Source organism: Hemicordylus capensis, chromosome 2 (genome assembly GCF_027244095.1).
Source record: "Hemicordylus capensis ecotype Gifberg chromosome 2, rHemCap1.1.pri, whole genome shotgun sequence".
Classification (NCBI taxonomy): domain Eukaryota; kingdom Metazoa; phylum Chordata; class Lepidosauria; order Squamata; family Cordylidae; genus Hemicordylus; species Hemicordylus capensis.
Genome location: NC_069658.1, coordinates 237,680,230 through 237,707,788, shown reverse-complemented (window position 1 = coordinate 237,707,788; position 27,559 = coordinate 237,680,230). Strand labels below are relative to the sequence as shown.

Here is a 27,559-nt window from a genome sequence, read left to right as displayed (position 1 = left end):
TTCCTGCACTGCACACGAGCAGCCTGACACTGGCTGGACTGCCCTAGCCTAGGTTAGACTGCTCATCAGAACAGCCTCATAGGGGGCTTGTTCTCATGACTGACAACTGGCAAGGAGGAGCGGCCAGCCAGGCTCCAAGAGTGTGCAGAAAAGGGCCATGTGTTGGAAATAGTTGAGGTAGGAGGAGGGAGATGTGATTGTGTGCCTGTTGCAATCTGCATAGAATGGGGTGGGACCTACTTCTCCTCCACCCTCGGCACTGTGCTGGGTGCACGATGTAAGTTGGCCACCATTGTCTTACCCAGATTGTGGCTAGCAGAGCATCACGTTAACCTGCTCCTCCTACCCCGATCTTTGCAGGAGCGTGCAAGGTCCTTGGAACCTGGCTGGCCACTCCTCCTACCCAGATGCAGGGGCTAACACATCCATGGTTTGTTTGTTCTTTGTTCTGCCCAGTGTTCTCTCCAGGGGCGTAACCATAGGGGGGGCAGGGGGGGCACGTGCCCCAGGCACCACTTGGGAGGGGGCGCCAAAAAGTGCCCCTGCCAGTCCCCTGCTTTTGGCAAAAAAAAAATTTGTGTGATTTTTTTTTTTTTTTGGTCATTACGGAGATCTCCGGTGGGTGGGAGCTCCCATTGGCTGCCGGAGAACACATGACCACCATGCTGGTTGTCTCAGTTCCTCCCTCCCTGCTTGCTGCACGCAGGAGGAGTGGAGCGGAGTAGCTTGCGAGAGCTGCTGCTGGGGAAGTTCCCTGACTCTGCCTGCCTGCCGTTTGCCCACCACACTGCCCTCTGGCTGCATTTTTTTCTTCTGTTCTGCATTAACAAAGTAAGTTTCATTGCTCAAATCTCTCTCTCTCCCCTGTGTGTGTTGTGTGTGAGAGAATGCCCCTACTCCCTTGCATAACGTCCTCCTTTTAGCTCTTCTGTGCTTTGCATAGCAGGCTTCACCCCCCCACACACACCTAAACCGAGGGTAGCTGCCTGCAAGTGGAGCCAGTGGCACTCTCCTGGCTTGCATTGTGTGAGTTTCTGGCTTGCATTGTGTTTCTGGCTTGCAGTTTCTGGCTTGCATTGTGTGAGTCCCGGTGGGATTGCAAAAGGAAACTCACGCAATGCAAGCCAGGAGAGCGACTTGTGGCTCCACTTGCATTGCCCGAGTTTCCTTTTGCAATCCCACCTCTGCAAAAGGAAACTCATGCAATGCAAGTGGAGCCACAAGTCACTCTCCTGGCTTGCATGCATGAGTTTCCTTTTGCAGAGGTGGGATTGCAAAAGGAAACTAGTAGTACTAGTACACAAGATCTTTGCATCTCTGCTAGTAATTACAACTTCTGGATCATCCCTTAGCATGGGGGGTGGGGTGGCAAATTTAATTTGGAACTCATTAATATAATTTTTGAATAATGTTCAGTCTGTCTGGATTAATACTAGGTTTATTCTTTATAGCAGATTTTTATTAGCAACATACAGTCTACAACATTATCAGCCTTGTTCATTTGGTGCATATTGTAGATGTTCTGTCTCCAAAACATAAGTACAGCATCTATATTTTTGAAGAGGGGGAAATCCCATTTAATACAATGTGAACAAATTGGTCCAAAAAGTAGCAATGGGAAGTTTTTCTTTCTGCCCCTGTAGCTTTAATAAGATAGAGTGCACAAATATCACTTGATTAACAGCTGCGATATTAATTTCCCTTTTTGGTTGCTTGACTCACAGCGAGAATCATGTCAAGGCAGTGGAGAACCAATTAAATTGATTTTAATCTTTGTTAGGGAAGATAACATGCCTTTTTCTCTCCTTGTTTAAATAATTAAAGTTTCAGTAGGTATTATTTCTGGCTTTAAAGAAATTGGTATCTTAATGTAATGGAATCCTTCTAATTACATACTTAATAGTTTTTAAAAAGTTAATCACGGTTTTTCATTCAATGTGTATTTTGTTTTACATATTAAACTTATATTTTCCTTTGAGAGAGTTTTAAAAATAAAAGGAAATTGGGAAGGCTTTTTTAAAACAAAGAAAAATCTCACCCCTACTTATTCATGATCTTTTTGATTTGCCTGTGTAATTTCAAGCAAGTCAGATGTATGTTGGGGGGTATTTATTTATGTGTATTTATTTCAAGCAAGTCAGATGTAATTGCAAATAACATGCAGAAGATCCCAGGTTCAATCCCTACCTCCAGGTAGGGCTGGGAGAAACTCCTGCCTGAAACCTTGGAGAGCTGCTGCCAGTCAGTGTGGGCAATAGTGAGCTAGGTGGACCAATATCTGACTCTGTAGACAGCTTCCTACGTAATCAAACCATAACTTGCCCTTACGTTCAATCCAATTGGATGCATTCACATTCACAGCTTACATCCAATAAACTGCTGAGTAAGCCCTCCAAACTAGGATCACACAGTGTGGTTTGCAATTCTGGTATATGAAGGGCCCAAACCTCAGTTTTGCTGTTCAGGTGCATAGGCAAACGGTGATTTAATTAAACCAGGAGGTTATTTATTAAGACTGTGTATGAGAGGGAAGCAGAAAGAGGAGGAGATCATGGCTCAAATAATGGTGGCTGAATGTGGCCATTGAGTTTCCCAGGAATACAACCAACGTAAAGTGTGCTACAAATAGACATTATTATAGAATTAATAAACATAGAATATCTATGATAGACTAGAATATATGTCTATTATAATTTAAGTCTCTATTATAATATAAGCATAAATCTTGAATAGACTAGAATATCTATGATGGAAAAGACTAGAATACCTGTCTTGTCTTTTCCATTTTGGGACACAAAACCTATTACTATGTTTAAAAGCATTTATTTTCTGGCCATGAGGACTGCAAACTTAGGCTGTTAGTATGCAAGACATTTCTTTAAAATATATATTTCTAAAGAGCCTTGTAGCCTCATGTTTCCTTTTTCCTGTCCCAGTATACTTGCACGGATGCAGCCCACAACCCACATTTGACTATGACTGTGACACATTTCCATATTTCCGGGGGCAGCCGGGGGGAAGGAGAGTGCGGGGGGGCGCAATTTCAGTGCTTGCCCCGGGCGCCGTTTTCCCTAGTTACGCCTCTAGTTCTCTCTCTAATCTTTTTCATCTGTGTGCGGAATGAGTTTTGTTCTGGGCGACAGTATGAAGGCAGTGTATGCACACATACACTCATAGTGGGACTTTCCTGGTTAAACCTGAGTGGGATATAAATTTAAGTGAGTGGACATTAAAATATGTGGGGAGGGGGAGAAAGCTAGTGCTCTCCTTCACTGGAGGTTTTCAAACAGAGACTGGATGGTAATCTGTCAGAGGGGCTGTAACAGTTCCCTGCATGAGGGTTGGACTGGAGGACTTCTCAGATCTTCCAACTCAACATTCTTTGATTCTGTTATTCTCTGGGAGATGTATCCCAAATGTATCTTCTGGAGCAGGGCATGCAGAGAATGGTTGTGTGGCCAAGTGTCCTTACCATGTATTAGGAATCCCCCCACACTGACCGCACTCATTGCAGTGGCAAGCATGTTGTGATTTAAGAATGTCAGTATAGCAAGCATTGAGTCTTTGTAGACCCTACTAAACACTACAACCACAACAAAAGAAACAAAGTGCAATTTTCTTCCTTTTATAGGTCAGCTATGGCTCCATTGCTCATGTGCTTAGCAATAAAATTCAGTACCCTTTTGTTTACCGGGCGGTTCCAAAAGAAGAAATCCAGTATGAGGGAATTGTGAAACTGCTCCTGCACTTCAGATGGACATGGGTTGCTCTCCTTGCTCTGGACAATGACAATGGAGAAAGATTCATAAGTACCTTGACACCTATGCTCATCTGGAAAGGGATTTGTGTTGCCTTTTCTAAAAGTTGGCCATTACAAATTGTGAACTCACCATCATTTCCTTTTGATTCATCTGTGATCTGGAGCCAAGTCAATGTATTCATTTACTATGGTGACTCTTTTTCTGCATTGAATCCAGTACTGCTAATACAAGACATACTGAAAAAGAACCTAAGAACAAATGTTGTGAAAGTCTGGATTACGACAGCTTTTCAGGATATCAACATAAATCTGGATTATGATTTTTATTGCTTCCAGCAAATCTTTGGTTCTCTTTCCTTTGTAGTGAAGATGAACAAAAGGACAAAATATGAGTACTATGTCCCAGATTCTTCTGCTCTTGACCAGTTTTGGAAGACAGCATTTCATTGTTCATATGCAAAGCACGTGTTCTCTGTGAAGGGCTGGACAAGATGCAGAGAAAATGTGAATCTGGAGACTTTGCCCCAAGAGGAGCTGGAAAGAGTCCTGTCCCAAGACAGTTACAGTGTCTACAACAGTGTCCAGGCTGTGGCACATGCCTTAGATGTTGCGTATTCATCTAGACCCAAGTGGCTGATGAGGGAGGGCATAGATGGGTTGGGATTTCAAAAGCTACAGCCATGGCAGGTATTCATTTTTCCTCCCAGATAACAACACTGAAAAATTCAGGCCTTTATTCTACAATGAAGATTGATCTTGGATCCAGATATCCACATTTCCCATTTGAGAGCTTTGTGATGGAGAGCCCTCTTTTTGTCCCTAGTTGGGACTTCAGAAGTCCCCTCCCTCCATGCACAATCCAGTAGTTGCCCCTAGATCCCATGGAGTGACCCATCCTTCTTAGGTGAAGTTAGACTCTCCTCATCACTGGTGCAGGCCTCTCATTTGCAGATTCTCATGCAGAGGCTCCTATGCTGAACTAGACCTCAAGTACATGGGAGTTCCTTAATCAGGGGATCAATCACTGGTTCTGAGACTGCCTAGTCCTGCCATGGCGCATCCTGTGATGGCCCTAACCTTGAGCATCAGCCAGGACTTGAATCCTGTGCAAAACCAACCACCACCAACAACAGCTGCTGAACTGCCAGACAGAGGCTCCGGCAGCCGGGTTGAACTAGGCAGCAAGGAACCCCAGGAAACTTTACCCAGATGCCCAAATGTGTTTTCCCTGGTCAAAATTCACCCATGGGTCAGACCACAATATTTCTCTTGCCTCTCTCCCTTCAGTTCCCACTAACAATTGCCCAGAGTGTTTGGCTTTAGACCTCTTTAAAGAGTCACAAGCTGCAACAGAAAGATAGGCCATTGTAGCTGGGGATGCTGGGAGTTGTAGTGAACATCTGGGAATCCCTATTAGAGGGAACACTAGTCACAGGGCTGCTCTATGAGTCCCATAGACCAGCTTTGCCTTGCCTATTCTTCCCTTTTGGAACCTGTGAGAGATCAGTCCATGTTTCTGTCTCTCTTGGCTGGTGGTGCTGTGAACTTATTGGAATGGTCTTCATCCCTTGATCCCAACACAGATGTCATGCAGATAGCGCTGGCCCTATACAATTGGATGCCGGAGGTAGAAAATCCCAATGATCACAACACAGCAAGACTATTCACACGATGGGGCAAAATCAGGCTAGCAGAGGCTAGCCCAATTTCGCCCCATCATGTGAACCACCGGGCCTGGCTGTTAGGTAACCCGCCTAACTACCCCTGCCCTAACACCAGGTTTTAGGCTCCGCAAACCTGGTTTTAAAGATTGTGGGTAGCTGCGGCGTGGCTCCACGCCATGGTTACTCACGAGTAGACCCCCGGAGAGGAAGCGAAAAGCCGGCTCCAGGGGTCTCCCTAGTATGCCCTTTGTGGTAGCGCAGGGCATACTGGAGCTTCTGGGGGCCATGTGGCCCCTGAGCTTCCCAGCCCCTGCCGGCTCCATCACGGAGCCGGCAACCGTGTGGGCGGCCGATCCGGCCACCCAGGGCTCCCGCTCTACTCATGTGTGGGGAGAGCGGGCTTAGCCCGCTCTCCCTGCTTACCCTTCCAAACCAGGTCTCACTGATCGTGAGACCCGGCTTAGTATCTAGTCAACATGTATCAGTTGATTAACTTAGGGACATGTTGTCACCCTGAAATGGTGCCCAACGTCTGTCACCAAGTGGCCTGCCTCACTTTGACTGAGTGTAGGACAGGAATCTGCCTGCTGTATCCTCCTTAGGGAACAACCCTTAGTCATCAACAAAGTACTGAAGCAGAAAGGGAGGATTGAGGAGTGGATCTCAGCGTCAATGTGAATGTGGCCCAAACTCATAAATGATTAGAGATCAAAGTAAGCAGGACTGAAATATCCCAAATCGTTTCATTTTTTCTAAATGCTAATCTTTTTTCCTGCCATTCTAGCTTCATGATTTTCTGAGAATGTTTTATAACACTTCCTTGGAGAGACTGTATTTGGATGAGAATGGGGAGATGGCAGGCGACTTTGATATTGTGAATTGGGTGATTTTCCCCAATAGATCTAATGGCCGAGTTACCATTGGGAGCATCACAGGACAAGCACCCCTTGATGCAAAATTCACCATTCATCCAGAAGCGGTTGTATGGCCCCAGCAGTTTAACAAGGTAGGGGAATTTATTTGTTTCATTGCTTAGTCAATGACACCTGTAAAGCTTTAAGCATTTGTTGTGGACTACATGCAGCATTAAAAGGGATAGGAATACTGCCCACCCAACATACAGACTGAAACGACAAATACGGAACCACTCTAAGCAGGATGCAGCAAGAGCGGGCTGGGCAGGGCAGGGAAAGAGAATGGCCGACATCCAGGCTAATGCTGCACTTGCAGTCAGAACTGGCCCCGTCACAACTTGAGCAGCTGCAGTTTCCAAACAGTCTTCAAAGGCAGCTCCCTACTCAGCCCATTGCAGCAGTACAAACAAGCTGTAACTAAATGTATGGATGGCCAAAGCCAAGGCTGCTTTTGTTGGAAATGAACTTCCAGTGCATCGATCTTTTGCACCAACTGTCCTAATGACCACTAGGGGCATTGGGAGTAGAGACAGTGAGTCAGGGTCTCCCTATCTGTCCCTACTTTATGACCCCTGAACTGACTCTGCAGCACTTCCTGTGCTGAGTCACAATCCTTCCTTTTCTCCTAGAGAGCAGATGGATACATCTCTCTCTCACTCCTTACCTATCCACTATGTAGTCCTTTAGAGTAGATATAGGTCTTTCCTGTCTAAGTGTATTTAACCAATAAATGTTTAGTGTTTAGTCACACAAGGATCTCCATGTGTTTTCTCTAAATAGCTTCAATATCCAAACCATCCTCTGCTACCTACTCTGTAATTGGAGTGTGTGCTCATTCCTTAGTGCTCTGCTGTTTTACCTATTGTGGGTAAAAATCAACAACCTCTAACAGCTTTCTCCAATTGCAGGCGCACAGCTGGCTATGTGGCCACCTGGTCATGCAGGAGTGAAGCTGGATTTAGGAACACTCCCCAAATGAGAACTTGAACCTTGAAAAGAAGTTCAGCCCCGTCCAAGCCAGGCTGTACCCAATCACTGAATCACCAGATCTGTCATTTTGTAATCTGTTACAAATCAATGTGAGCCACATTGGGTCTCACAGAGAAAATCCATCCTTATTTTGCATCCTTAACAGCTCAGATCAGATAAAACTGTGTGGTACTAGCCATAGGCAATGACAGAAGAGCATCACTATGTACATGGTAAACATGCATTTGCATCAAAGTCTTTTGATTATAGGTGGTACATGGAATGTTTACCATAGGGATGTAGAACTGCTCATTTTTGGTTACACTAGTACATGAAGCCTACACTGATGGGGCAAAGTCATTTTGCACACATTATACTGCTAGGGAAGTTTAGTAAATTCAAATACATAATAGCATTTATTAATGTGTTTTGAAAAGGTAATGAAAAGAATGGTTTATATCTGTAGGATTTAAACTTCAAACACGATTCATTTCACTGAATAATTACTAGGCCTGTGCAATATCAAATTAGGAATATCAGATCCGGTTCGATATCCCCGGTATCTGATCCTTTTGGATATAATTCCGATCCTATATAGGGAAGCCTATATCAGGTCAGAATTATCTGATCTGCAATCAGCAGTATCAGTAAAACTATCTGCCAAAACATCAGTTGGAAAAATAGAAGCTATTCTCATGACCAGCCGAAACCGAGCTAAGGGAGCCCAGCCTTCAAAGCAGGATGGTCGTGTTCCGCAACGGGAGTTGTGCAGCTCCTGGCAGCCAGCCCACTAAAATGCACTCTCCGCTAACCCCATTTCTTCAACCGTGTGTCACTACAACAAGCCTCCCGGTGTTGAGGGCTCCCCAGAATGACCCATGCACTTGTGCAGGGAATTCTGGAACTTCCGGGGGCCAAGGGGCCCCCAATAGCTGCCGCCTCAACCGGCTCTGTGACAGAGCCAGTAACTGTGTAGGCGGTCGATCCAGCAGCCCAGGGTGAGCTACCTGCTCGTGTAAGGGGAGTGCGGGTCAAGCCCGCTCTCCCTGCAAACCTCCTGCAGCCTCTCCACATTGCTCATGTGGAGAGCCTTACTGTGTCACAAAGCCTGCTCCTAACCTGCTTTTTAAGCACTGCAGCCCTGAAATTGGCGTGGGGGGGCCAAGGTAACCTCCAATAAGCACCAGCAAATTGGGTGCCTGCTGTGGGGTTACCTTGGTCCCCCCACCACACCCTGTTTTTGTTGATGCAGCATTTAAGAATTGGGTCAGGAGTAGACTTGAAGACACTTTGAGGCTATTGACACGATTGTAGAAAATTGGGCTAGCCTCTGCTAGCCCGATTTCCTACAACCGTGAGAACCACCGGGCTCGTCTGCGAGTCCAGTGGTTCTTAAGCGGATCACCCGCTTAAGTAGCCCGGTGCTTAAACTGGGTTTGCGGAGCGAGCTCTCCTCAAACCTGGTTTAAGCAATCGTGAGTTGCCGTGGCACAGCTCTGCAGCGTGGCAACTCACGAGGATACCCCTGCAGGGGAGGCGAAAAGCTGCCTCCCGGCTCTGGGGGTCTCTCCAGCATGCCCTGCGCCCACGCAGGGCATGCTAGAGCTTCCGGGGGCCAATTGGCCCCCGCTCCCCCCAGCACCCGCCGGCTCTATAATGGAGCCGGCAGTCATGTGGGCAGCCGTTTTGGCCACCCAGAACAGACTGTCTGCTCGTATGTGGGGAGAGCAGGCTAAGTCTGCTCTCCCCGCTCACCCTTCCCAGGTGGGTCTCTGTGATCGTGAGACCCGCCTCTAAGTCTGCAAGCTGGCACTCAACCCAGTTTTTAAGTGCTGCACCACAAAATCGGAGGGCCAAGTTAACCTCCCAGAAAGTACCTACTAGTCCAGTGGGTGCTTGCTGGGGGTTTAACTTGGGGGGCCCCCTCCCCAATTTTAATAGTGCATAGCTTAAAAACTGGGTCTGGAGTTGGCTTGGAGAAAAAATATTTCCGAGCCTGCTCCTGAATTAGTTAAATATTGGATTTTCAGTCAGAAAATCCAGCTCTAACTCTGACTCCGATATTTTGAAGGGGTCTAAAGACCAAAATCTGAATTTTTTTCTGATTGGATTGGATTGGATCAGATCGGATCCGACCCAGACCTCTATTTCTGCTTGTGTCCAGACCAAATATTTGCCTGTGAATCATATCAATTTGAATCATAGTACATTTGCATTTGAGAAAGACCTTCTCCTTCTCTTGGGCATGATTTCATTTTTTTGAAATATTGATCTGATTATGGAGGGATAGACAATCTGTTGAAAACAGTAACAGTTATATTCAGCATTTCTTCATTAAAAAATACAAGAAACAAGAACAAACCCTCCCCCCCAGCACATTCTGGTGTAAAAGGTTGTGCATTCAGCTAATTTAAGTGGCAGCATTGTGTATGCAAAATGTGGTATCTGTAGGTAATCACAAAGCATGATTTTAAGGCTGGTCATGCGAACAGCGCTACTAAGGCTTCTGCAGCACTGCCTGGGTAGGGCTGCTCGTGTGAAGTGCCAGTATCCAGGCTGATCTCTGTACTGCTCTGCTGGGTAGCCCAGGTTCCCCTCCCCAGCTTTTACTGAGGCAAGAGGGCACATGTGCCCCAAGACCACAGTAGACCATCTGGGGTGGGGAGGTAAGTGCACTGCTGCCTTCCTGCCAGAGCTCCCCGACCCACCCTCATCAGATGTGAGAATGGCCTTTGTATTTGGCACAAACAAATCCACACAGCAACAAACTCTTCAAATTCATAACAGATGTAATAACTGTTCAACACTGTGCCTTCGTTTCAGTGCAAAAAAGAGCTCTGCAACCCTGCTTCTGAAGATTTTCACTGAGAAACAAGATGTAGCTCCTCTCCTGTCACTCTTTCGTACCACATGCCTAATATGTTTGACACCGTCTCAGTGAGAGCACAAGAGTCAAAACAAATTTTCTAAATTTCAAAAAACAAGACAAGCACAATTTTATTCATGCTTTACCATATCCATACCTATGGTGTCCATCCCTCTGGATCCCGATCAGAAGATTCGGACGAAAAAGTTCTCTTAACTAATTGTGCTAATTGTAGTTGTTACCTGCTGAAGTAACAGCACTCATCACGTGCTATGTTCAGCACGTTTTACCAAACTCTTTTTAGACACTGCTGTCTCTCTCTCTCTCTCTCTCACTCTCTCACACACACACACACACACACACACACCCCAATGGGGTTGTCTTTCTTCTCTAGCTGTAGCATCAAGCTTCCGATCTTCTCTTTGCCCTCTACCCTGCCACTTAGGAAAAGCAAAATCATGTCCATCAAAGTGGTTTCCCTGCCATACAGTTGTGCAGCAAAAGCTGCTCCTTCCCAATTCCCAGTGTGGTATCAGTGGGGCAGAGTGGCACACCATCTTGTGAAGTGCTGGTCACTTCCAGGGTGGTCTGCTGAGCATACAAGTGTTCATGCCCAATCAGCTGCAGACATGGGGCTACTTTATAAGCCACTCCCACTCCACAGCTGAGCATTCCATGGGGATTTTGGCATCGACCAGAAAACCCATGTCCAAGTGGGGGAATAGTGGCTCACCCTTTGAGGCAGAGTAGGATTCCACACATCCACCTCACCACCTTGACTGGCATTTGGTGGATTTCTTTTTCACCTACTTCTCAATGAACCATTTTGTTGGGCTTTAAGTGTCCACTAAGTATGGCAGCCCCGGTCACACTGGCAGATGAGTGCAGGATTGGGTTGCAGTTTACTGCAATGGTGCTCAACTACTTTCCATGGAACTGCCCCTCAGGGATCCGTGGTCTGGGGTGGCTGAGGATGGAACCCCTTTGAGGAGTTGTCCCCCCAAAGGGGAGGAACACCTTTGGCGCTCAGGGGGTGGTGACATGGAACCCCTGCCTCAACACAGAAAACTGTGATAAGGGGTAAGCTATGGTGGTCGAGTGACTGCCAGCAGCCTCCAAGCCCCACTGATTTACCTAGGAGTGGGGGAAGTAGTGCTTGTATGCTGGCTGCCCCCCACCCCAAAGATGGAGATGCCTCAATCTAAGGAATTGTGTTTGGCTTTTGATTTCACTGTTGCAGAATTGTATTGGGTACTTTATAAAGTGTGGCCCCAGTTCAGTCATCACATATGTCCAGTCTCTTCTGGAGGTTCAGAAGCAAGCAGTTTTCTTGAAAAAGGCAAGGGTTCACTTGGTAATAAAGGCAGGCCTGGCACTTGAGAACTATCAAGTCCTTCCTGAACTTATCATGGGTTTTATTTCCCATGATAAAAAATACCCCTAAACAATTTTCACTTTGTGTTCTTTGTCCCTACGGTTAGACCCTTCCTCGTTCCAGGTGTGTTGAAAGCTGTCGACCTGGATATGCCAAAATGATTCAGGAAGGAAAACCAATCTGCTGTTATGCTTGTCGGCCATGCTTGGAAGGGACATTCTCCTCTCAAGAAGGTGGGTTACTCCACAGAAGAGAGTCATCTTTGGGAAATGGGGTACGCTTTGCTCAGGTGTGTTTTGGAAAGATGTTTGAGACATGGAGGCTCTTCTCACGATCAAGTGAGAAGAGCCAAATCGGGTTTGCGGGGAGTGCCGGCTGAGCCGCTCTCCCTACAGACGATCAGTAAGCCCTCCCTGGGTGGCCGCAGTGGCACAAACGTTCTCTGAACAAAACGGGTTTAAGGGCAGGGGCAAATCAGAGGGTTACCCACTTGTAAACCACCAGGCTTGCCTGAGAGCCCCGTGGTTCACATGACCAGTGAAAATCAGGTTAGGCTCTCCTAGCCCGATTTTTGCTGGTCGTGAGAATAGCTTCATGTTTGAACTGGGATCCTCTCTGTTTCATCCATCACTGTTCTCCTGCACCATACTTCAGACTCCAAAAAATAACTGAAGATTAAGGAAACTCTGAGCCGGGTCCCACGATCCGTGAGACTCGGTTTCTTTGGGTGAGTGGGGGGAGGGAGCCCTGGACAGCCAGATTGGCTGCCCAAATGATTGCCGGCTCTGAGGCGGAGCCGGCGGGGGCCTCGGGAGCTTGGGGGCCGCGCTGCCCCTGCAAGCCCCAGTATGCCCTGCGCAGGCATGCACGGCATACTGAGGAGACCCCCGAGCCGGAAGGCGGCTTTTCGCCTCCCGGCCGGGGGTCTACTCATGAGTAGGCACAGCGTGAAGGCGCGCCACGGCTACTCACGATTATAAAAAGCAGGTTTGCGGAGCGCTCAGTCTGCAAAGCTGCTTTTTACCAGGGGTTCCAGAGCGGGTTAGCCGCTCCAGAACCACCGGGCTCGGCTGCGAGCCTGGTGGTTCTGACTATCAACAAAAGTCGGGCTAGTGGAGGCGGGTATGCTGCCAAGGCGGGTATGCTGCCTCAGTTTGGAGGCGGGTATGCTGCCAAGGCACTGCCGGGATCCCAGTGGTACACGTGCAGGCAAAACTGGGCTGGGGTTCCTCTCACCGCCCTCCCAGCAGCGCATGCACAGGCCACTACAGGCAAATTTCTACTTTTATTCTTAGACGGTAACGCAACGTGGAGGATGATGGATTTAATATAAACTTCAGTACTTTTGATCATTCTTCTCCCTTGCAGATGCAGATCATTGCCGGATGTGTCCAGAAGATCAGTATTCAAACAAGGATCGAGATCAATGTATCCCCAAGATTATAACCTTCTTGTCCAATACAGAAACTTTAGGCATCATCTTAACTTCCTTTGCCTTATTCTTGTCCCTCACTACAGCATTTGTGTTAGGAACCTTCATTAAATACCTAGAAACTCCACTAGTCAAAGCCAACAACCGGGACCTCTCCTACATTCTCCTAATCTCCCTCTTACTTTCCTTTTTGTCCTCCTTTCTGTTCCTTGGTCAGCCAGGAAAGGTAACTTGCCTTCTCCGTCAAACTGCCTTCAGCATCATCTTCTCAGTTGCAGTCTCCTCTGTGTTGGCAAAAACTATCACTGTCATATTGGCCTTTATGGCCACCAAGCCAGGGAACAGGATGAGAAGATGGCTGGGGAAGAGTTTGGCTAATTCCATTGTCATTTCTTGCTCCGGTATTCAAGTTGGTATCTGCACCATCTGGCTGGGAATCTCTCCACCCTTCCCTGAATCCGACATGCACTCTCATCCTGGACAGATCATCTTGCAATGTAACCAAGGGTCTGTTGCCATGTTTTATGGTGCCCTTGGCTACATGGGCTTCCTGGCTGCCATCTCTTTGACCGTGGCGTTCCTAGCCAGGAAGCTGCCTGGGGCATTCAACGAAGCCAAGTTGATCACCTTCAGCATGTTGGTCTTCTGCAGTGTCTGGGTGTCCTTTGTGCCCACCTACCTGAGCACAAAGGGGAAATACATGGTGGTCGTGCAGGTCTTCTCTATATTGGCTTCCAGTGCTGGTTTGCTTGGTTGCATCTTTATCCCCAAATGCTTCATTATTCTACTGAGGCCTGATCTCAATACAAAGGAGCATCTAATGATGATGAAATTTAAAGATTGAATATGATATTTATTATTTGTTAATTATTTATTATTTACTAGGGGTTGTGCAGAAAACAGATTTTGCATTTTGTTTGGAGCTCCAAACAAAATACAGACAGCCAAAATATTTTTCCTAACAGTAGTCAGCTTGGTTGTTTTGATGGAAGAAACCTCAAAACGTTTTGAGTGTTTCGGCCATAGGGAACAATGGGGAAAACACAAAACACCCCACTGTTCCCCATGGGTAGCTCCTTGGGACACCAAAGTGGGGTGGGTAGTAGGGCATGGTGCATACTACCTACCACCCAACCCACAAAAGAAATGGGCAAGCAGGTGATTTAAAATAAAAAAACATTTGACGTTTCTCCCAAACCTCCATAGGGATCTCTCTGCCTTCCAATCCCTTTAAAAACATTTTGAAAGTCCCTCCTTGGGACTCGCACAGTTGCCTATGACAACACTGATTTGTATAACAAGCCCACCAAGAAGCAAAGCAATCACAAGCCAGTCAGAAGCTAGTGGCAGAAAACCAATCAACCAGGGGAAAAACAATCTTCAAAATTGTGCTCTCATTCTTGAAATATTTCACATTTGAATGGAGTTGTTCTTCCCTAAGCTCAGAACAGTCCCTCTGTATAAAGGGTGTTGTGTTTCAAGCTCAATACACTTGAAATAGCCTGTTTAGAGTCAAAACATTTTAACATCAAGACATTTTGCACATGCCTACATTTTAGTGGAAAAGAAGAATTCTGTCCCTAGTGAATCTAGACTGGAAAAAGAGCTTTTTGATGGAGATTCTTTGGAATGGATCAAAGAATGAAAATACTGATGACACCCAGGTCTACTTCTCCATGTTGACCTCATCAGGAAATGGCTCATCTTCCCTAAATGCCTGCCTGGTGGCAGTAATGGGCTGGGTGAGGGTTAATGAACTGAAGTTGAATCCAAATAAGATGGAGATACTGACTGTGGGGGGTTGGGACCTGAGAGATTATTTAGATCTGCCTGTTTAGATCTACCCCTGAAAGATCAGGTACGTAGCTTGGGAATACTCCTGGACCCAAAGCTCTCCCTGGTTTCTCAGGTTGAGGCAGTGGTGGGTAAGAAGATTAGGAGGAATAGAGGTCAGTTCCTCCACAAGTGGTGGCAGTGGTGGGATAGATAGATCTTCCTCCACAGTGCTCCATACACACTCAAAAACTCACTCCTGTGGAAGATCTTCATTTAACTGGAAAGCCCCTAGTCTGCATTTGGTGGGCAATTACAACCTGGCTCAGAGAAGCATCAGAACCCGTCCTGAAGCTGGTTGCTGCCCGTGGCACTGTTGGGCACAGAGCTTAGGACACAAGTCCAAGTAGTCTTATGACCATTCTGCACCTGTCCTTCCATGTGTGTATTTGTCTCCCCCTAACAACTTATTAATGCTTGGACCCGATTTGGTGGAGTTCTAGTCCCACATGGGGACACCTCAGCGGTATATTTTGTAATGACGTCTTTCATCCCAGTTCAAGATGGAGGGTGTGTGAACATTTGAGGTGGAAGTGAGCTAACCTGTGAACCGCCGAAACAATTTGTAGCAAACTTGGTATACCTGTTAAAGATTACAGAGTACATTAAACCTTGCTATCCCATGCATGAGCTTCAGAACCCATTTCAAGATAGTGACTGTCTGTGTGTGTGTTCCCTCCTAATCACTTTGCAATGTGTGGACCGATTTGGATCAAATTTAGTACAGTTGTCATGGCCAATAGGGGCATTTCAGCAGCATGTTTTTAGCCCACTTTTCTCATGGAAAGTAGCCTAATGAGATTGCCATCCTGACTGTCTATGTGTCTATGGGTCCTTCCATGTGTGTGCATCTCTCCCACTAATAACCTTGTAATGCCTGGATATTAATGTCCCAGAAAATCTGGACAGAGTCTCCCTTTGGAAAATATGGGGAATGAGAACCCTTGTAGAGCTAGAGAAAGACTAGAATCACAGTGAGATAGGATGTTCATATGCTTGCAAACTACAAGTCAGGGTGTACACATAACCCACTGGCCCAGCTCAGTTCATGTCCAAATCGGACCCAAACTGGACTGGGTCAGTTCGGATTTGCCCCCAGTGAATCCCCCAGTTCGGTTTGTGGGGGTTTACGATCATTTTTCTGTTTATATATATTATAGTACTTAACCCCTTCAGGGGGCAAAATCACCCAGTTTGGGCATTCTTTGGCCCATTTGGGGCCTTTTCCTTCTCACGGTGGCCATTTTGGAGGGAGCTGCACATGCACAATGGGCCTCTACATGGCCTGGGCCTGCCGCAAGGGGGGAAAGGCCCAAAATGTGCTGAAGGATGGGCACTATATATATATATATATATATATATATATATATATATATATATATATATAATCTCCCCATCTCTGGCAACTTTTTAAAAGGCACTGGAGACATGTTTGTTCACCCAGGCTTTTACTTATATTTATAGTTTTAATACTTATAATGTTGGGTATTACATGATTTTAATGTTAATGATTTTAATATTTAAATGATTTTAATTGTAAACTGCCCAGAGACGCAAGTTTTGTGTGATATAGAAATAGTCTAAGTAAATAATTAAATAAATAAAATCCAAAGCCCTAGAGAAATTCTTTAATGTCCTGAAAATGCAGAAAAAGTCTCTCCTATTGGGAAACATGGGGAATGAGATAGACTGCCCCCAAACCTAGAGGATCCATTTTGTTATTGTAGCTTAAGCCAATAGTCACTGCTATTCATCCTAACATCCATGAGTTTGTCTGACTCCTTTTTGAGGCTATCAAAGTTGCATCTTGTGGCCAGTGTTCCTACAAAGAGCTCAAGCCAAGCCTACGTCCCCCTCCCTGACTCGTCTCAGAGGACATGAGTTCTTGCAAACAAATTTTGCTCAAGCTCTACATCTTTGTCCATAGCTACATCAAGAGTTAGAAAAGATGCAGAGGAGATGCTTCCCCTTATAATTATCAAAATCACAGTGATTTCTTCTTCTTCTTGTCAAAGAGGAAGGGATTTTTCAAAGTTATTTGGAGAACTGTAGCATCAACCCCGGAACCAAGAACAACATGAGGTTGTTGCATCCCAAAAACATTGGAAAGGGCTGCAAGTCAGAAACCATTTCCAGAAATGCACCTCAAGGGTCACCATCTACTATCAAATTCCTGTCTTTGGCAGTAGAATAATATTATTAAGGTGAAACTCGGAAAATTAGAATATCGTGCAAAAGTCCATTAATTTCAGTAATGCAAATTAAAAGGTGAAACTGATATATGAGACAGACGCATTACGTGCAAAGCGAGATAAGTCAAGCCTTAATTTGTTATAATTGTGATGATCATGGAGTACGGCTCATGAAAACCCCAAATCCACAATCCCAGAAAATTAGAATATTACATGGAACCAAGAAGACAAGGATTGTAGAATAGAACAATATCGGACCTCTGAAAAGTATACAGTGTACTGTGCTTGATTGGCCAGCAAACTTGCCTGACCTGACCCCATAGAGAATCTATGGGGCATTGCCAAGAGAAGGATGAGAGACATGAGACCAAACAATGCAGAAGAGCTGAAGGCCGCTAATGAAGTATCCTGGTCTTCCATAACACCTCATCAGTGCCACAGGCTGTTATCATCCATGCCACACCGCATTGAGGCAGTAATTGCTGCAAAAGGGGCCCAAACCAAGTACTGAATACATATGCATGCTTATACTTTTCAGAGGTCCGATATTGTTCTATTCTGCAATCCTTGTCTTCTTGGTTCCATGTAATATTCTAATTTTCTGGGATTGTGGATTTGGGGTTTTCATGAGCTGTACGCCATAATCATCACAATTATAACAAATTAAGGCTTGACTTATCTTGCTTTGCATGTAATGCGTCTGTCTCATATATCAGTTCCACCTTTTAATTTGCATTACTGAAATTAATGGACTTTTGCACGATACTCTAATTTTCCGAGTTTCACCTGTAGGTCTTCATGGTCCTTGTGCTTAATGGGAAAACTATGTGAGAAACCAAAGAAGGACACAAAGGACCTTTGCCAAGGTGTTAGGACTGGTATAATTTGTCTCAGAGGACATGCGTTCTTGCAAACATGTTTTGCTCAAGCTCTACACCTGTGTCAAGATCTGAATCAAGAGTTAGGAAAGATGCAGAGGAGACGCTTCCCCTTATAATTATCAAAATCGCAGTGATTTCTTCTTCTTCCCAAAGAGGGACTGTAACATCAACCCCGGAACCAAGAACAACATGAGGTTGTTGCATCCCAAAAACATTGGAATGGGCTACAAGTCTACTATCTACTATCAAATTGCTGTCTTTGGCAGTAGACGGGTATTAGAGGTCTTCATGGTCCCTGTGCTTAATGGGGAAACTGTGTGAGAAACCAAAGAAGGTCACAAGGGTCCGTTGCCAAGGTGTTTGTCAGGACTGGTATAATCTATAAAGAGATGACTGAAATTCCTCACAGAATATACAAATGTCCAAAATGTTATGACTGACATAAGTGAGAAATGGGGGGAAATGTTCGAAGAAGGCCACACTCTTTTCCCTTACACAGTCTTCATTATGATGGAACTTAGAAGTGATGCTAACAGAGGAGAGGAGAGCTGGTCTTGTGGTAGCATGCATGACTTGCCCCCTTAGCAAAGCAGGGTCCACCCTGGTTGCATATGAATGGGTGACTTGATGTGTGAGCAATGTAAGATATTCCCCATAGGGGATGGAGCCGCTCTGGGAAGAGCATCTAGGTTCCAGGTTCCCTCGCGGGCATCTCCAAGATAAGGATGAGCAGCTTCCCATGTTCCTATGAGAATTAGAAAGGCTTTGTTTTTAATAATGCTAAGAGGAAAGGTTGTCTTGGGTGTCTGTGGGGTGAGTTAGCAGAGACCCCCTGAGCCTCTGCTTATGGATTGGGACTGAGGGCCCTTCCCTCCTCAAAACCACCCACAGATGAGAATATGAGCTTCTTTCTTGTTGCAGGGTAGCAAATGCTTTTCTAAAAAATAAGAATTTTTGCTTTTATTAGTAATAGAAATAGAACAGGTTACATCTCTGAGACTGACACAGTCATACATGAATAAGAGCAATGACTTATCCACAGCTTAGAAAACAAGAAGAAAATAAGACACAGTAATAATATTTAAGTATACTTAAATGAGTAAAGCTAATCTGTAAGAAAAAGAGAGTAGATCTAAAAAAAAAACCTGTATCTAATCGTCAGAGAAAAAATAAAATTTAAACCTCTCACAGAACACTCCCCCTGGACTTAATCAAACGATTCAGAACAAGATTAATCAATGGAGAAGACAATGAAAATGAAAAAACACTAGTTCTGCCATAACAGAAAAAGTGTATGTGTTGTAAACAGAAGTCCATATATCCACCAATATTCTATCATCAAAATTCCATCTCGTCCCATACAGGTAAAGTAAATGACAGAAATCAGTTAAACTTTCAATAGTCCTCCTCTTCATTTAACAAACCAACCAACCAACCAACCAGAGAGATAAGTGGAAAGCTATTATTTCATGAAGAGGTAGACTAACTTCGGCTGGCTCTGATCTCTATAACACACAACTGGGAGAATAAGCTGGGAGAATAAGCTGGGAGAATAAGAATAAGAATAAGAATAAGAATAAGAATAAGAATAAGAATGACACTAGGATCTTTCCCCGTACATACATATAGTCCTTCTCAGTTTCCTTCTAGTTGTTTGCATCACAACAAGTAGTTCATTCAACAGATACTGTTATAAAGTTTTCATAATGAACAATAAAAGCCCATAAGGGGAAAGTAAAATAAAAGAAAAATAAGAAAGAAAGAAATGGGAATGATAAAAATACATGTTTCTGAAAAATTGAAACAAGACTTCAATTAGAAACTAGAGCTAACTTCAATTAATTGTTCAAAAATGCTCAAACGAAGACTTAAGAATACCAAAAAAAAAAAAAAAATCAAACATTGAACTTTCCATATAGAATATCTTGAGATGTAATCCTTTTAAAACTATAATGTCATATAATGGAATATAGCCAATAATCTTCTTCCTTAAATTTAAAAATATTATCAATATTGCAGCCACTTATTTCTAAAGGTTAATTCTAGAGGTCCACTTTCCCCTAATTCCCTCATTCTTAATATGTTCTTGTTTCTTCCATGAAAAGGAAAGAAAAAACAAAAAGAAACAAAAGACAAAAACATGTGGCAATTCCTTATGTCATTAAAACTATCGGGTTTTAGTTGAAAGGCCAATTAATGAGGTATAATATTTAATTATACTTGGAGTTAAAACCTATAAATGAAACCCTGAATTAATCACATAAATTATCATTTCATCCATGAAGATATGTGACACTTCCTTAAGTCATTAGAACATTTGGGTATATCATAAAGAATCTCAAAGGTTTTTTTTTAAAGGGGGGGGCAATTAACACTGGGAATACATTGAAAAGCCAATTAATAGGGTATATTATTTAATTATACTCAGTTAAAACCTGTATATGAAACCCTAAGTAAATCACATATCTAAACACACACACACACGCACAAAGGAAGGAGACCTCAAAAGGAGATGAAAGGAGAGAGAGAGATAAAATCAGCATTAATATCATAAACTCCGAGGGAAAGAGAGGTAAGAGAGAAAAGTTAATTCTATTATACTAAAAATATAGCAAGGAGAAATAAAATGCTGATAGATACACCACTAAAAATGTCGGGCATTTCATTGATCCCAGCACAAAGACAAAACAAAAAACAAAAAATGGTGAACATCTCAGCTGCAACTCACAAAACATAGAGTCAATGTGAAATCTTAAAAACAGTGTCCAAGGACATTCTCTTGTTAAGAGGGAGACTGAACAATGCTGAAACTTTAACTTCTATGCCTGGGGGGAAAAGTTATCAAGTTTCTATAAAGTGAAATTGCTTCAGTTAGAATCCTTCTGCATAAATCTTGCCATAGCTGCCTATCCAAAAGCCAAATAGTTCTAATAAAACACACCCAAAAGACATACAACTAAGGCAAATAAACTTTCAGATGAGATTAAAATACTCAGATCATTTTAGTGAAAAGCACGTGCCCTGGGCACCAGGTGCAGGGGGCACACAGTGCCTGACATGCCCTGCCCCCACCCCCAAATTCCACAATTTTTTTTAATTTTTTTTTTAAAAAGAACAATTTTTTAAATACCCCCTCTTCAATCCCAGTGAGTGCCACCAGGTGGGCTAGGACCGGGGAGACCCGAGTTCAAATCCCCATTCAGCCATAAAACTAGCTGGGTGACTCTGGGCCAGTCACTTCTCGCTCAGCCTAACCTACTTCACAGGGATGTTGTGAAAGAGAAACTTAAGTATGTAGTACATTGCTCTGGGCTCCTTGGAGGAAGAGCGGGATATAAATGTAAAATAATAGTAGTAGTAGTAGTAGTAGTAGTAGTGAGATATCTGAGTCTGGGCCCGGGGGGGTGGAGCCAGTGGGTGGGTGCTTTCCCATTGGCTAGCTGGCGGAGCGTGTGCAATGCCCCCCGCCCCTGCCCAGGCTACTAGGAGCCCCCCTAAGCGAGCACTTGCTGCCTGAAAGCGTCTATTCTCCCTCTCTGGAGGGAGAGAAAGGGGAATAGACGCTTTCAGGCAGCAAATGCTGCCTGAAAATAATTGGCAACGGTCGGCAAGTGCTTGCTCCGGGGGGCTCCTAGTAGGCCGGGCGTGGATGGGGGAGGGTCGTTCAGGCCAGAACTGGGCTGGAGTAGCGCCTGTGCATGTGCCCATGGGGCGCATGCGCTACTTCCGGCCAAAAACGGAGGAAGGGGCAGCAGGGAAGTACACTGCCGCCCCATGGCTTTTACAAGAAACGGAGAGATAGATAGATAGATAGAGAGAGAGAGAGAGAGAGAGAGAGAGAGAGATCAAGTGAGGCTTATAAGGGGCTAGCCTGTTAATGAAATGATGCTTGGCATGGCTTGCAGCCCTGCAGTTGCTTCTGCTCCATTCATGTCCTGCTCCTCTTCTGACCTTCTAATGAGAGAGTCAGCATTGTGCCGTGATTAGAGTGTTGGGCTAGGACTGGGGAGACCTGAATTCAAATCCCCATTCAGCCATGAAACCACTGGGTGACTCTGAGCCAGTCACTCAGTACAACATGTATTGCTAATGTTGTCCTTGAAGATAGAGTACTGAGGAGGTGGGTTTTTTGATACTCTACGGAGGGTAAGCAGCAGCCCATCTCTCTCTACTGCCACCCTAACCCCTATAAGCTTTTTTACAATTGCCGGGCAGTATGATGGGAATTGGTGAGTCAGCAAAGTTCTAAGATGACAGCAAATTGGCCCCTTGAGATTGCTGTACATGTTACAAATGTCTATACAGTCAACGTCTTCAAATGTTATGTGAGGGCTGCTTTTGGTGGATGTGACAGTTGTGTGTTCATGCCGTTGCTGCACTATGAAATGAACTAGTATGGTAAAATTGTACTATAGATTAATAAATTGTGTTTAAGTATTTTAATTGGTTTTAAAAGTTTTGAATTGTTTTAAAATTGTTTTTATATTGTTTTGAGCACTGTGATTTAAATGGTGTGTGTTTTAATGTCTTTTTAAACATGTTGTACCAGAGCCTTTGGATGGAGCGATATACAGTGGTCCCTCTACTTACGAAATTAATCCGTTCCGAATGCACATTTGTAAGTCGAAAAGTTCGTAAGTCGAAAAGCGGTTTCCCATAGGAATGCATTGGGAACGGATTAATGCGTTCCGGAGCCTAGAAAAAAGACCCAGACCCCCAGTAAGGCTTGCAAACTGCACAGGAACATTTCTTTTCAAGAATAAACAGGCAGTAAACAGGCAGGCAAGTCAAGGAATCCGCATGTAAAATTCGTAAGTCGAGGAAACCCCATCTAAAAATTTGTAAGTCGAAAAAACCGCATCTAAAACCGCATCTAAAACTGCCGTTTGTAACTTGAAAAATATTTATGTCGAGTAGTTCGTAAGTCGAGGGACCACTGTACAAATATCATACATACATACATACATACATACATACATACATACAGTACATAATACACAGATTTTCAACCAATCTAAGTTGACTTTGTTGGGTATCCTGTTCATGAGCATATGTACACAAAAGACTCTCTGATGCTTTGATAAAGCATATTTTCTGGTACTCAAGTGGGGCTGACTGGTCTGCTGTTCCCTGAATTGTTTTAAATGCACATTTTCATTTACCCCTTGAGTAATTTCTCAACCATGCTTCATATTGTGTCTCGGCTATCCTGACTTTGACTCTGCTTGATTGTACTTTGTGTAAGAGAGAGTGACCACTGTTCCCTCTAATCTTTTTCAGCTGTGTGAGGAATGCATTGTGTTCTGGGCAGCAGTATCGAGGCAGTGTTCGTGCAAATGCATTCGGAGTGGGGCCTTCTTGATTCAACCTGAGCAGGATCTAAAACTAATTGAGTGGAAAGACATCAAAAAACTTGTGAGCATGTGCACTTGCCTTAGAGGGAACAGTGAGAGTGACTCAGTGTGTGTTAAACTCTTACGTAAAGCGGTAAAAAGCAGGTGCACAGGGTGAAATAGATGCATTCTGTTCTCCTTTCTGTCCCCTTAGTTTGGTTCCTGTATTCTTCTTCCTTTGTCCTAAAATAGTACCCACCCATCACTTTGAGTACACAGAACGTTTCTGATAAGATATGCATGTTCATTGGCACAGTACAACAGCAGTAGTACTTTACTGGGAAGGATTGTATATTGATTATTAGATAACGCAATTGTCCACTGATAAGGTGTGTGGTGTTGGTGGGGGTGGGGTGAATGGCTCTATGTTTGTTGTTAAGGGAGGAGAGTTGGACTTGTGGTAGCTAGCATCGTCTCCTTTCCTAGGCAGGATCTGCCTTGCTTTGCATTTGGCTGGCAGGATTGACAGAAACAGGGCATAGCTAGGGGAGAGCGAGGCCTGTGCTCTCCCCTCTCCCCAGCGGCCCCTCAGAGGGAGATAAAATAGGGAGGGGTGGAGCTGGAGGGCCCTCGGGACCTAGGGGACCTGGGTTCTTAGAACCCATCCACTCAATTATACTTACAACCCTGGACAGAAGGAGGGATAAAATAAACAAAGCAGGCATATTTACTGTGTTAAAATTTCATGCTTTTATTATGTGGTGGTACTGGGCAAGTGTTAATTGGCTCCGCCCCTGCAATGCCCAGGCCTGCTCCACCCACCACCAACCTGCCCTGCCTGGCACCCACCAGGTTGCAGAAGCCACCAGCTTTCACTGTTTGGAACACATGGGGAATGAGACTTCATAGAGCTAGAAAAAGACTAGAAGCACAGTGAGATAAGATGTTCATATTCTTCCATACTACAAGTACTCAGTGACTCACTCACTCACTCTCTGATTGCCATGAAATTCCCAGGCCATAAAATGAAAGTTTGCAGGTAGATTCCTGATCTTGGCCACACTTGATCAAAATCCTGAACCCCAGATGAATTCATTAATATCTTGGAGAATGCAGAAGAACTCTCCCATTGAGAAACATGGGGAATGAGGTAGACTGCCTCCAAACCTGGAGGATCTATTTTGTTGTCATTCATAGCTTAAGCCTATAGTAATTGATAGTCCTCCTAACATCCTGATTCTCTCTTGGGGCCATCAAAGTTCTATCCTGTGGCTGATGTTCCTACAAAAGAAGTCAAGCTGACTCACCACCCTCCCTGACTCACCTCAGAGTACATGAGTTCTTGCAAACATGTTTTGCTCAAGCTCTACACCTGTGTCCAGAGCTACATCAAGACATAGAGCAGCTGCAGAGGTGATGCTTCCCCTTACAATTATCAAAATCACAGTGATTTCTTCTTCTTGTCAAAGTTGAAGGGATTTTTCAAAGTTCTTTGGGGAAATGCAACATCAACATCAGAACCAAGAACAACATGAGGTAATTCTGTGCAACTGTGCTTGAAATGCCTGGTGGGCAAATACCTCCTCTATCAGAGAGCCCTGGGGCTGGGATTCTGGGCAGGTGGGGCCTCTATTGGTCTGAGAGTCCACATAATCCCCCTTGCCTCTGAAAACAATGGCTGGATTCCCCCTATGAGAGCAAAGTCACTGGAGATTCAGTCTCCCAAGAGGTCTTTGACTTCTTCTAAGGAGCTGATAATAGATTTCAGAGCCCTGACAAAGAGGACTGCTTGTGGCAGAGAGACCCAGAATGAGCCATCTACGGCTCCTACTCCTGCTAGTGCTTCTGCTTCTGCCTCATGCAGCCTGTGGAATGCTGCTGTCAAAATGCCCGACTAAACTGAAGAGAGATCAGCATGAAGCGGTGAACTACTACAGGCCTGGAGACCACCTGATTACCGGGATCATATCTCCCAAGTATGGTAACTTCCAGCCATACGTCTTTCATATGCCTCCCTCAACCACAGTTTTGTGGTAAGCAGTTCTGTAGTGGTGGTGTCTGCTACTTCCATTCTGAACTTTCCCACTCCAATGCTTCTTATTGAACAGGGACAGCCCCTATTTTCTGGTTCTCTTCCCTAGTAAATCTCTCTCCCTACTTCTCAGTCTATCAAGGGAGATTTTGGGGCTTCGTGAACCTGCAGGCATCATCTAGTTCTTTGCCTGCCTTTTCAGATGCTGAGGTTCATTTTGAGCATTTCCACATCATAACGTTGGATATAATTAGGTTTTTCTAGCATAATTTTGTCCAGAAGAGCAATTCCCATCATTTGTGTTACATTTTGCAAATGTTACAGACTGTGGCTATGGTAGTCCTTTTGGTGGGGCTTTGATGGTTCCTTTGGTCGTCTCTTAATGCAAAATGCAAGGATACTGTTAACTTCCAACTATTACTGGCATAACTGTCTATTTAGGTAGGAAAGATTGTTGGGTTTTAAAAATAGAATCTTATTACCGTGGAGAAAAAGTAGTGTCTGTGTGGGGGAGCGGGGGGGGGGGGAGAGAGGGAGGGGGCTGAGAACGAGGGAGAACTAGAGGCGCAGATGCTCTGTGCCCGACCCAGCTATTTTGGGGGGTTGCACTCCTTAGGCTTACTCATGAGCAAGGCTGGTCGCCAGGGTCAGTAGTGCTCCAGCGTAAGGAGCAAATCCTCATATGCGTTGAGGATGGATGCTGGAAAGTGGCCCACCACACTCACTCAAGAGGGTGCCAGGCCATGGGGACAACCCCTCACTACTTATGAGAGGGGAGGGGAGAGAATTACCGAGCAAAATCTCTAATAATGACTACATCTAATAATAGTGACTACAAAACAACCCCTTCTCCCATGGACTGCTCTCTCAGAAGAGTGTCAGGCTATCAAGCCAGGTTGCTATATGGAGGAAAGCCACAGGGACGGGTACCCTGGTGACTGCTCTCCCTGTCTTGGCACCTGCCACTAATTACCTGTCCAAGTTTGTCCCCTGCCAGCCCCTCCCCCCATTTCGGCATATGTGCCCTTGCTTGTACCCCAAAATGGAGACCCTCTGTCCTGTAGTCCCTGGAAATCAGGGCTCCCCTCCCCCATGATTCCCCACACTGGCAGATATCCATATGTTGCAACCCTGGACCAGATCTGGGAATTTTGGATTGGTTGAAAGATCTGTCCGCGCACCCTATGTCCCCATGTCCATGCATGTGGCCAGGCTCTGACACATGGAGAGTCAACATCTCCTTTGGTTGTGTGCAAGGCTTCGCAGGGAAGCTTGGGTTGCAGCACTTCTGTTCGATCTTTTCCCATGGAGAGTTGGGGGCCCCACACAAGTGAGGTCCCCATTGTTGGGCTGGCTTAACTTGTGAGCATGCAATCCAACGGGAGACCTAGGGCTTACAGCCCCATTGTCCTCCCCAGTAGATTGGCATTCTCATGAGAGGGATAACCCACCGGCTGGAAGCTGCAAGTGGAGCAGGAGTGTGGTTTGTTCTGCAATGACTGCTTTGATGGAGTGATCCCTTGCAATAGCATCCTAGGTCACGGCACGACAGACCCTTCAGGATCCTTTGCCCTCCCACATACCTTTTCTTAGGAAGGCTTCCTGTTCCTTTCCCTTTCCAGAGTAACAGGGAAATATCCCCCCATGACTCCCCCCACCCCAAATGTTGCTAGTGTGGGACTATCTAGGTGCAGGACAGTGGTGCCATCAGTGTCTGAAGAAACTCTGGCATTGCATGGCATTGAAAGGGCTTTAAATGCTCTTTCCATGCCAAGGGCAGGTGGGCAGCTCTGAAAATGTACAATTGAGTTTGCTGGGATTGGTCTCGGCAGCCAAGCATCAGGGAGTGACTCCCCTCTCCTTCAACCGGAGGTTGGCGGACTGTGGTTGGAAGGTCTGCAGTATGGCTTACATTTAAAATTGAAAATTGAAATCACAGGTTTGCCAACCTCCAGTTTTGTGTTACATCTTAATTCGGCCAGTACGTTTCTCTGGACAGTGACATACCTTTCAACCTGACCTACTTCATAGGGTTTCTGGGAGGAGAAACATAACCATGTCCACTGTTCTGGGCTCCTTGAAGGAAGAGTGGGAAGTGGACTATTTAGATCCTTTTCTATCAGACTTCAGACCTGGCTTTGGAACAGAAACTGCTTTATTATTTATTTATTTATTTATTTATTATTAAAACTTTTATACCGCCCTTCCAAAAGGCTCAGGGCGGTTTACATTAAAACACCTTAAAATCAGTTAATAATTAAAATAAAAATTATAAAACATAACAATGATTAACAATTAAAAACATCAT

The 27,559-nt window shown here is 44.9% G+C and overlaps 2 protein-coding genes across 2 annotated transcripts in view; both read left to right on the top strand.

Annotated features, from left to right (window-relative positions):
• The window catches only part of LOC128346277 (vomeronasal type-2 receptor 26-like), a 389,368-nt gene that overhangs the window by 260,284 nt on the left and 101,525 nt on the right, over positions 1-27,559 (top strand). The gene's annotated exons all lie outside the window — the stretch shown is intronic.
• LOC128343879 (vomeronasal type-2 receptor 26-like) overlaps positions 1-27,559 on the top strand; it is a 45,609-nt gene that overhangs the window by 7,856 nt on the left and 10,194 nt on the right. Inside the window, exons 3-5 of the mRNA XM_053293313.1 lie at positions 6,209-6,430; positions 11,655-11,781; positions 12,917-13,620. Of these exons, the coding sequence (XP_053149288.1) occupies positions 6,209-6,430; positions 11,655-11,781; positions 12,917-13,620 (1,053 nt within the window). The remainder of the gene's footprint in view (positions 1-6,208; positions 6,431-11,654; positions 11,782-12,916; positions 13,621-27,559) is intronic.